We start from the raw sequence: 10,303 nt of genomic DNA on the forward strand, positions 1-10,303 counted from the left end.
GGCGTCCAGATTTCGAGTCGTTTGTTTTCTTGCGTCTTTAAGACACTTCAGTATGGTTTCGGAGTTTAAAGGAGTTTTGGTAGTCAATTGGATGCAATTCATTATGTAAAGTGAACAGGTATTTCGTACACAGAGCTGGCCAGCTCACTTCATCGTCTCCCGTTCTCTTCCGTAACGCCGTAAGCCATGCAAATGCAGAGCCCCTTCATGATATCTAATCTAGCAAGTGGTTTCAACGCCGACGCTCATGTCTAAAACTGCAGAACCTCCGTCTCGAACAAACTATGATCAATGAGAAATGTACTGGAATACCGTGGACACCTCTGGCTCCTCCGCTTCTTGCCTCAATAACAAGTCTTGGATCTGCTTCAAAGCCGCGGGATTGAAATGATTCCAGCTGCTGGTGTCACCGTACAGCATGGCAGGAGCCTTGATGTATTGTCTACCATCAGGTTTGCAGCGCTTGCACTTGAAAGTTTCGTGGGTGTCGCTCCTCGTGTCTCCGCGGTACTGGAACAGCTCTCGAAGACTATCCGCCGAGAAATGGCGCTCAACATCATCGGCCGAGTCAACGACCGTAGATGAAAGAGCCTGCTTGTGACTTTGACGTTGGAATATCTTCTCCTCAATCGTTCCCGTGGCAATGAAACGGTAAACAAAGCAGTCCTTCTTCTGCCCATCACGCCACACACGGGCAAGTGCCTGCTGATCGGCAGCCGGATTCCAATCTGGGTCGAAGAGAACCAGACGATTAGCTCCAATGAGATTAAGACCACAACCACCGGCCTTGCTAGAAAGCAAGAAGACGAACTCCGGACCATCAGGATCGTTGAACTTGTCGACGAGCTTTTGTCGCTTGTTGACGTTCATGGTGCCGTCAAGGCGAAGGCAACCGTATGCACGATTGCGGCACAAACGCTCAAATATGTCCAGTGTCTGGGTGTAGTTGCTGATAAGCACGATCTTGTCGTTGGTGTCTTGTCGAATACGTGCAAGCATTCGATCAAGCACTTGCATCTTCCCTGAGTACCAAGGCTTCACGTCACGGTCTCGTCCACGCCCCTCCTTTGGTACATAATCTTCCGGCCAATGCTTCTCGCAGCCTGGAAGATCATCGGAAAGATTGAGAAGATCAGGGTGATTACAGAGCTTCTTAAGAATACCGATAGCTTTGAGAGGTTGACTGCCTTTGCCACGCAAAAGAGCTTGGATATCAGGGCTAGTGATGAAGTACTTGTACAAGTCAAGTTGAAACGGCGCAAGGTTGCAGAAAACGACATGCTCGTACTTGACAGGTAAGTACTTGGACAGAATATCGTTGGTGCGGCGAATGATGAACCGGTTGACAATGCTCAAAAGCTCGGCCGTTTGAGCATCTCCCTTCTTTCGGTCGGCTTCGGACGCATCGGCATCGCGACCCCGCAGGATGGGGAGTTCGAAGCGTTTGCGGAACTCCAGTCTTGTACCAAGCAAATCCGGGTTAGCGAAACTGATGAGGGCAAAGTATTCCGATAGATCATTCTGGATGGGAGTTCCAGAGAGGATGACTCGTCGCTTGACGTTGAGAGCGTTGAGGGCTGTAAAGGTTTGACTGTCGCCGTTCTTGAGACGATGACCCTCGTCACATAGCATGAGACCGATTTCAGTGTTCTTAAGCTCCTCACAGTTCAGCCGGAGGGTTTCGTATGAGACGATAATAACCGGTCGCGTCACTGCGCGGCCGGATGAGATTGCCCATTGACGTAACTGGCGCGTCAGTTCTTCCTTTGAAGCCTTGCCATCGATAGCAAATGGTGTGACGGCATCTGCACCAAGCCACTTGACAAGCTCGTTGGCCCAGTTTCGGACCAGACTGGACGGGCAGGCGACGATAGCCTTCTGGATGGTGGTCTTTCCAGCGTCTGGTGACTGCTTCAGTAGCGTCCACAGAAGCGTGATGCACTGCAGTGTCTTGCCCAGACCCATTTCATCGGCCATGATGCAGCCGTGAGCCTTCTCATCGATCATTCCAGTGACACATCTGTACATGAACTTGACACCTTCTATTTGATGTGGCCGCAATACCTTGGCCACCCTCGGGTCGATGACGACAGGCACTCGGGGATGCTCGCCTTCGACCTTCTTCTTGATCCCCAATATCTCAGCGAGACTCTTGTGGACAATGGGTTCGTCGATCTTGACTTCGGGCTCCGCCGGCTTCTCTTCAATCTTGGGCTTCTCTTTCGGCTTATCGTCAACGGTTGGGTCGTACAACACAATGGCGAACTCTCCGACCGGATCATGCAGCGGCTTGGCAACAAACACAGCACCCTGCCGTAGACCCAGTGTAGGGGGCGGACGGTTCGGGTTATAAGCAGAAGTGTCCTTGTTGACGAAAGGAACGGCGAAGGCTTTTCTAAAGACCTTGTCCTTGTCCTTAGGCTGGAAGACAGGGAAGCGATTCACATCACGATTGGCTAGGGCCAAGCGATCGGCATTGGTGTATGGCTTGTCGGCCGAGTCTGCATCTCCATCGGTGCCCTTGTAGTCAACTCTTCTCTTCTTGCGCGCGGGTCGGTCGGCGGTGGGAGTGCGGGTCGCTGAGCCGGGGCACTTGAAGGGCTTTGCCAGTCGATCAACGGAATCCGATGCCTTGTATCGCGGGCCTGGTGGTAATTTCACAGGCGTCTTCTTGGGAGTCTCCATTCTGGGGCAGGCTCTTCAAAGGGCAGGTTGGATTGGTGTTGAGAAAAGATCAGTTGTACCAATTTTCCGGCGAACTGTGTCGGATTGCCACCGAGAGATGTTGGAACGGGAAAGTGGCGACAAGACGCGGTAGCTTAGGCTGTGTAGCGCGGCGGAAATAGATTGGACGAGGGTCGCTCTTCCCTAAAACTTGGGCATTGCTCACAAGACACAATTCAAAGGACAATTAATTGAACAGAACGAAATACATTGCACAGTTGGAGAAATTTCCATCTTTCCAGATTAGCACTTGACGTGGTGCAGCCCAGCGATCAAGAATATAATGCTTATATGAGCTTTGTTGACTTGGGAAGGCGCGACGCGACTTCCACAGCAGGTCAATTGCGCCGAGTCATGTGACTTAGTGGAGGCTAGTACCTACTAGAATTGTTCAATGTGTTTCCACCACTTCCCTTTGATCGTCTACAGCCTATTAGACACGATAGCGCCACCTGATGATTCATAAGCACTGTAATATCTTAGGGTGAGTTGGTAAGTACATATATATAATTAGATATAGGTGGGTCAGTGGGAAAAACTGATCTTCTTCTCGCAAGCTAGAAAGCAGTATCCAGCATAGAGCTCCCAGTACCAGTGTCCAATCCAGCAGCAGCTTAGAAAATGCGGCAATAGGGTACGCCAACGTAATCCCAAGCTCCCCGCACAGTACTGGCGTTCCTCCTGCCCCTCACTAACCTAGCGGATCGCGGGGCAAAACATGTGAAGAGTGCGGAGCGGCTATGTCCAGTCTCCTGCGTTCTTTTTTCCCCTGAGCGGCACATTTCAGTTAATAAATGGAATTTAACCCAGTGCTACATCAGCAACAATGATTGTTGACCTGGTCTAAATCATATCAGCCCCCTTTGGTGTCAAGATCATGTCGGCAGACTTCTGGGCCGGCTACATCAGCGGCGCCATCGGCATCATCATCGGCAACCCGCTGGACGTGATCAAAGTCCGCCTACAGGCCAAGGAGTCCCTCACCGCCGGGCAGACGGCCGCGGCCTCCTTTGCCCGGCAGTTCGAGAGCACATCCTCACTGATCACGGGCACCGCGGCGCCCATTCTTGGATATGGCGCCCTCAACGCGCTGCTCTTCGTCTCGTACAACCGGAGCGAGGCGGCCCTCAACAAGGGCCTCGCGCTGCCGCCGAACCTCTGGACCACCTGGCTCGCCGGCGCGATCGGCGGGCTGGCGACTTGGGCCGTGAGCACGCCCACCGAGCTCATCAAGTGCCGCGCGCAGCTTGCGACGTCGCCCACGTCCAGCTGGGCCATCACGCGGCGCATCTTGCAGAACGAGGGGGTCCGCGGCCTCTACTTCGGCGGCGCGGTGACGGCGCTCCGGGACAGCATCGGCTACGGCTTCTACTTCTGGTCGTACGAGCTGGGCACGCAGTGGATGGCCACGCCGAAAGAGGACAAGACTTCCCTCTCCCAAGAGGCCGCGAAGGTGCTGCTCTGCGGCGGCCTCGCTGGCGTGATGACTTGGGCGAGCATCTTTCCGTTGGATGTCATCAAGACGCGGGTTCAGGCCCAGACACTGGATCCCGCCTCAAGACCCCTGCTTGACGACCCCACAAAGCCTCAGCGTCGCCTCGGAGCGATGGAAATCGCAAGAGAGGCTTACAGAGAGGCCGGGATGCGGGTGTTTTTCAGGGGCCTCACGATTTGCAGCGTGAGGGCGTTTTTCGTCAACGCAGTGCAGTGGGCAACCTATGAGTGGATTATGTATGAGCTGGGAGAGGAAAGCGTAGATCTGCAGAGCCTCCTGCGGTCGCATTGTAGATGAGACGGGCAATCTTAGACTTGACTTATCATTGTATGCTCCCTGTTCGGGGGTGACTGAATGCCACCGTATTTCCAGTTCCATCTCCTGGTGGGATCCGATGTCCTGCCATTGGAGCTCTCATTCCATCAAGCTTAAACCTGCGACTGCGCGTTGAAGATCGACCATTGGCAAGCTATCCGACGAGCCATGACGCTGCTGCTACAGTCAGATAGTCGAGCTAACCGATCCACCGGACCGGCCGAGGAACTCCACGTCATCCACAACCTGGCGCCCTCCGGTCTGATCCTCCTCATTGCAAAGCTTACCCATCTACGTCTCAACTGCTTGTGAAAATTTGGTTCCCTTGCTATATAGATGCCCACACGAGTAGATTTGTCACCAGAAAAGCCTTTACATCCGTTCAAGAAAGGGTGCGATGGCAGAGTGGTCTAATGCGATAGACTAGAATTGAATGATGGATTCTAGGTATCTATTTCCTTCGGGAGCGCAGGTTCAAATCCTGCTCGCGTCGTCTTAATTTACTTTTCTCCTTATGGGTGTCCGTACTTTTTATTTATATGCTATCTCTATCATAACAGGCGTGCACATCGTATCATCGTCATCTTCGTAATAATAAGAGCGCACCGTGAATCTCGTGGCTGTTTCCCATTTCTCGTTCTCCTTGATCATGTATGCCGTTAATTCATCCATAGAGTGATATCCAAGTAATAACACCTAGCACGCAGTGCACCATCCCGGTGTCGTATTAGTTAGCTACTCTTTCAATTCAGGTGCGGCGAGACCTCATCTCTCCGAGTCTGCGAGCAACTCCTCGTGCCGCTGGCATGTGATATGTTACTTTTAAGCAAACCGTGCGTCATCAGCTGGTGGCCCTCGTCGTGATCCACTACCGTCTCCTGCTGCGAGAAGCCCGTCAACGGTACGTCGTCCCCCGGTCGTGGCGCCGGATGAAGGTCCGCAAGCCCGTCATGGTCGCGCCGGGGACTTCCGGGATGCCGCCGTTCTTCGTAGCCTCCAAATCGGCGGCGTCGGCGCGTCGTTTCCTCCTCCCGAGGCTGCTGAAGACATAATACGCCGGACGCGCATGCGGCCACGGGCCTCCCGGTGGTGCGGCTACCGGGCGACCGCGCTCGTCGGAAGATCCCGTCTTCGAGCTGAGCAGGGTGCGGAAGACGGTGAGGGAGCCCATGAGTACCGCGACGGATGCTTCCATGAACTGCCAGAAGAACTCCCACGGCACATCGACCCCGGCCGCCCCGTTGATCTTGCTCGCCCGGGTAATGGCCAGGGCGACCATGAAAAGATTGAGGCACAAGAACACCCCGAAACTGACCTTCTGTTTGGTGCGTATCTTGGCGCGATGAAGAACGATTATAGCGATGCTCGCAACTGGTATTGGGGAAAACGTATCAGTAACCGGTTTAGTAAAGATCAGGGGAGGTTCGACTTTACTACAACTTACTAAGAATATCCGTGAGTGCATCCAGTCCTGTAACCAGCCCAGTCATTGATACGTAGAGTAGGTTTCTAGAGGGATCAAAACACGCATCTACATATCCGTTACTATATGATAAGTCAGACTATGGAGCACCAAATTACTTGCATGAATCCGCCCCGAAATAGGGGCAAAGAATAAACGGTTCTGCAACCAGAAACATCCAGGAGACCACAGTTAAGCCAACTACGGACCAGTAATAGTACTGTATGCTGACAACGCGATGGACAAGTTCTCTGAAAAAGGCCAGAAAGGAGAACTTGACGAAGAAGGTCGTGGTCCAGGCGAGAATGAGGAATGTGGAGTAGTCCTTCATTCCGTTTTGTATGAGATCGTTGAGTTCGGCCAGATTGAGCTCCAAAACTATAGTCTTGTCTTTCTGGACAGCCGTGGCGAGGTACAGCTGGTCGCATAGGCGATAGAGGAGAGCCGTGGAGACAACAAGACACGCTGCAGCGAAGAAGAGGAAGTAGTCGTCGGGGGAGAGCTTCCGGCGCGTCCTGAATCGGATCCAGACTCGAGCAAATACCGAGAGTACCGAAAGCCCGAAAGAGGCTCCCACTACGGCCTGGGGCCGGACTGCATATTAGTTATGACATCTACCAAGACACCAAGAGTAATTCCAGAAATCTTTCTCTTTTCTCGGGTAAAGTGTAACATTGAGTGGGAAATCATGTGTGGTCGTACTCTGAACGCTGTCTTCTTGATGCTTGTCCAGTCATTGAGAGCCTGGTCAAGTGCTTGGCTCATGATGCCCTGCTGTGATATTCGCCGCTTCGCAAAGGCCGATTGCTTGTAAGTTTACTGCAATAGGGGGTTTTTAACGGGCAACAATCTTCAAAGGAGTTATCGGCTGGAGCTCTAGCCAGAATTAACCTGAGCCATGGAGAGAGTGGGTAATATAAGGGGCCTGTACAACATGTCAGCCGAATTCCGAAGGGAGTGGAAACGAAGTCTGGCCAGCTGACACAGATACCGGTAGGGTGTTCAATATACTGATGTGCATATGCATGGGGCTTTGCCAATGCTTGCAACAAATTGCATAATCGGCTTGGGCTTACCTACACCCTTCCACGACGATCCGGTGATCTAACCATGCCACCCCATTAGCCGAATATGCGGCCCAGCCCCCAACTCGTTATCACATGTCAGCAGAGGGGAAGCGATTGCAGTTTACCTGCATAAGACGAGAAAACACCGACCGAGACATGAATAGGGTTATCACTTTTTACGGTTCCTAGGTATAGTCGTCCAGCCCCTATTGGTCACTAGAGTCTTATCTCCCTCCATCAAAACCATCAGAGTGAAGTGAGAAGGTCCAACGATGATGCTCAGCATTGAGATATACCAAGATATATTAATGACTTGTCCGGATTATGCAGTACTACGCTTCAATCGTCATTTATTGATTACTGCATAAAGGGTGCATAATGTGGTGTCCGAAAACGGAATGGAGAGGGGTTGTTTGGGTACCCAGGGCAATCCAATGCCGAAAGGAGCCGACTGTACTGTGTCGCGGTGCCAACCTGAGCCTGTGTACGCTGTATGGCAAGGCTGCATGGGCGGGATGACCGAAACATGTGTCAGTGAAGCCTTACGATACACAGAGGTCGCGGTGGGACACTCCCGGCAAGGTTAAGAGCATTCCCCCATCTAAGCTTACCATGATCCCAACTTTCAAGAACAACACATTCACTTCACCATGAAATGAAGCCTCCTCACTATGATATCCTTGATCGCTTCGGTTTATTGTCCCCATAGTGCTCATTTTGGTTTTGGAAAAAATGGGTGGCTCAGCCAAGGCGAGGTAGCAGCATCCCTTGTGTACCCTCAAGATCGGTTTGCTATGACGTTTGTTTGTTAGTTTGTTACCAACCTCATCCCGAGTTTGCGATGGGTCTCCCCTCGCTTCTCCTTGATTTATCTTGGGATGCCGACTGCCAAACCGCTGCGATTTCACGCAACACATACCGACTCTGCCGGGCTGGTGATTTACCTCGGTGTACTTATCTACTCTGTTATACAGGGCTTAAGAGTCTGTCGGATGTCCTAGCACTTCTGCAAGAGTGGCGGTGGTAAGTAGATCGGTCATCTGGATCTCTCAAGGGACAGGAAGCGCCTCCTTACGCGCTCCCTTCTCCTCCTTTCTGTAATTCCTGTTGTGGGCCCCTAGCTCAGTCAGTGTCAGCGTCGGCATCCTTACAGTCTGGTTTGAAGCCCTTGGTAGGGCAACTGAAAGAAAGCTCACAGTATGGTGGCTCAGATGTTGTCTTGTTGTCCTGATATGTGGTCCTTGCCTGGTCAAATGACGATCATCTGCTGGCCAGTATTTGCAGCTCAGACCCGTTCCCAAGCCGTCCATTCAGCACTCCTTCTTCAATTCGCTTGCAGGGGGCGACACTTTGTTTGCTGTAAATGGCCCGATGCCCAAGAGACCACGGGCACTTTTTAACTCGGGGTTTCAGTGCTGCTTATATTTGCAATAAACAGACCACATCGTGGTTGAGGCTGAGCAGACTCGAATTCATTGGGTATAGTATCTTCTTTTGAGCTCATATTTCTGAGGGTAAAATTGCTGGTTGTGCGCCCTGGTTTCTGTCGTCATGACTATCACCTGGTGAATAGCAACTACCCGGTTCCATCCCTGCCACTGCCCCCTGGAATAGATCCAAATATGATTCCCAAGTGACAGTCGCCGTCGGAGCTGCTTCCGCTTTGGAGAGGGAATGGACTGAGAGTTCTTCCCATACTATCAAGCATTTATCGGTCCAACCTTTGTGATCCTGTATCCGCTACTCAAACGGCACCATGTGGACATCCTCGAACCCAAAGTCCTTCACCTTCTGGTCTAGCTCGTTTATGAACGCGAAGTCCGAGCCTCGCGCATTCGTCACGGCCAGAATAATCTGCGAAATGGCATTGCAAGCAACATTCGGGGTGTCGGCAGATGATACCTCGATCAGAACCTTGTCGTCCCTACTTTCTTCCCATTGAAGGTAAACGCCGGGCTTGAGTAAGGCCAGGACGCCAGAGAACAAAGGTGCCACGCCCGTATCGATCAAAATGCTTCCGAAGGCGCGACTGTGGACAATGTCGTAGAGGCCGGTGGTCTCCTCCGGACGCGGCCTAAGAATGCCGAGCTGCTTCAGGCTGATAGCTGACGGAAGAAAGGCCGGAGCAGGGAAGCTGGCGGCGTTGATGTTGTACCCGTCCAGCTGGGCCGACACCCGGCCTTGGCGAGCTCGTTGTGCAGGTCACAGAGCCAGACGCCATTGCCGCAACCGATATCGGCCACTCCGTGGGAGCTGGTAGACGCGAAGTCCTGCACGTGTCTCTCCTGGAGGTACCTAAGCGTCCTTTGGAAAAGGTAGTGCTGCAGATATAGGCGCACGGATGACCGGAAATTTCTGACTGGCGCGGTCCAGTATGCAGATGGAACATACTTGATGAAACTGTCGTATTCAAACTGGCCGAAATGGTACCCATGGATCAGCCATCCAACAACCAACCATATCGGGACGTTAGGCAAATGCTTGAAGCCATTGTCACGCAAGGCAACAAGAATAAATGGGTGAAAATGAACGCCATGTTGCATCTCGACCGGCCAGACTGCAATGCCATCGAAGCGCTCCGGGTTAATAGAGACGCGGAGAAAGGATTGGGCATCATGCCCGAGCGCATTAACACTTTTATCCGCGAAGCCAACCTAGACTTCTTGTTAGTCGATACCAATTATCAAATCATCCCTTTCTATTAGCGTAGCTGGTATAGATCAGCCTACGTAATTGGTGACAAAGAACGAAAGACAACACTGGAAGAGGACTCCTTCCTATACGCAGGTGAACGAGGAGCAGACGAAGATGAGTACGAGACACAGCGCAAGGACAAGATCGAAAAAATGAACGGAAGTACTCAACACTGGAGGGCTGCGGTATCTTCAACGGTGTAGCGAAGGGCGGGAATTTCTAGTAAGTAATTATAACCTTAACCCTAACGCTCTTATTGCTTCACTCGCCTTATGTGCCATGTCGATAACCGCTTTACAGTGGTAATATCTTAGTGATGCCAATCCGTCCGCTACTATAACGCCAAGACCAATTCCCCATCTATTGATCTTCTTTATTACGCTGCCGCATTATACTAGGTTCCGACCTTATTCCACTGGATTTTCCCGGCCTGGCGTCCTGGTCGGACACAATGACCTGTCACTGACAATTGGAACCGAGAATATCCACGTAAATGGAAACTGGCACGAAACTCGGATGTCGAACCAAGTACGCAAGGCTTTGCAA

General features: G+C 52.0%; 4 protein-coding genes across 4 annotated transcripts; 1 reads left to right on the forward strand and 3 right to left on the reverse strand.

Annotated features, from left to right (window-relative positions):
• Positions 1-288: 288 nt before the first annotated feature.
• Positions 289-2,685, reverse strand: PG994_003485 (recombinational repair protein; the record flags this gene model as incomplete). The annotated part of the gene is made up of 1 exon (XM_066854894.1): positions 289-2,685. One exon carries the CDS (start codon positions 2,683-2,685, stop codon positions 289-291), a length of 2,397 nt encoding a protein of 798 aa, XP_066719172.1.
• A 916-nt stretch (positions 2,686-3,601) lies between these two features.
• Positions 3,602-4,516, forward strand: PG994_003486 (uncharacterized protein; the record flags this gene model as incomplete). Its single annotated transcript, XM_066854895.1, has 1 exon — positions 3,602-4,516. One exon carries the CDS (start codon positions 3,602-3,604, stop codon positions 4,514-4,516), a length of 915 nt encoding a protein of 304 aa, XP_066719173.1.
• A 913-nt stretch (positions 4,517-5,429) lies between these two features.
• On the reverse strand, positions 5,430-5,813 carry PG994_003487 (Integral membrane protein; the record flags this gene model as incomplete). Its single annotated transcript, XM_066854896.1, has 1 exon — positions 5,430-5,813. One exon carries the CDS (start codon positions 5,811-5,813, stop codon positions 5,430-5,432), a length of 384 nt encoding a protein of 127 aa, XP_066719174.1.
• A 2,990-nt stretch (positions 5,814-8,803) lies between these two features.
• On the reverse strand, positions 8,804-9,606 carry PG994_003488 (uncharacterized protein; the record flags this gene model as incomplete). Its single annotated transcript, XM_066854897.1, has 2 exons — positions 8,804-9,168; positions 9,219-9,606. The coding sequence occupies 2 exons, from the start codon at positions 9,604-9,606 to the stop codon at positions 8,804-8,806; spliced, it is 753 nt and encodes a 250-aa protein (XP_066719175.1).
• Between the last annotated feature and the right edge of the window lie 697 nt (positions 9,607-10,303).

The sequence above is a fragment of the Apiospora phragmitis genome, assembly GCF_038363925.1.
Source record: "Apiospora phragmitis strain CBS 135458 chromosome Unknown utg000004l:1.0-3135199.0:1.0-3139288.0, whole genome shotgun sequence".
NCBI lineage: Eukaryota > Fungi > Ascomycota > Sordariomycetes > Amphisphaeriales > Apiosporaceae > Apiospora > Apiospora phragmitis.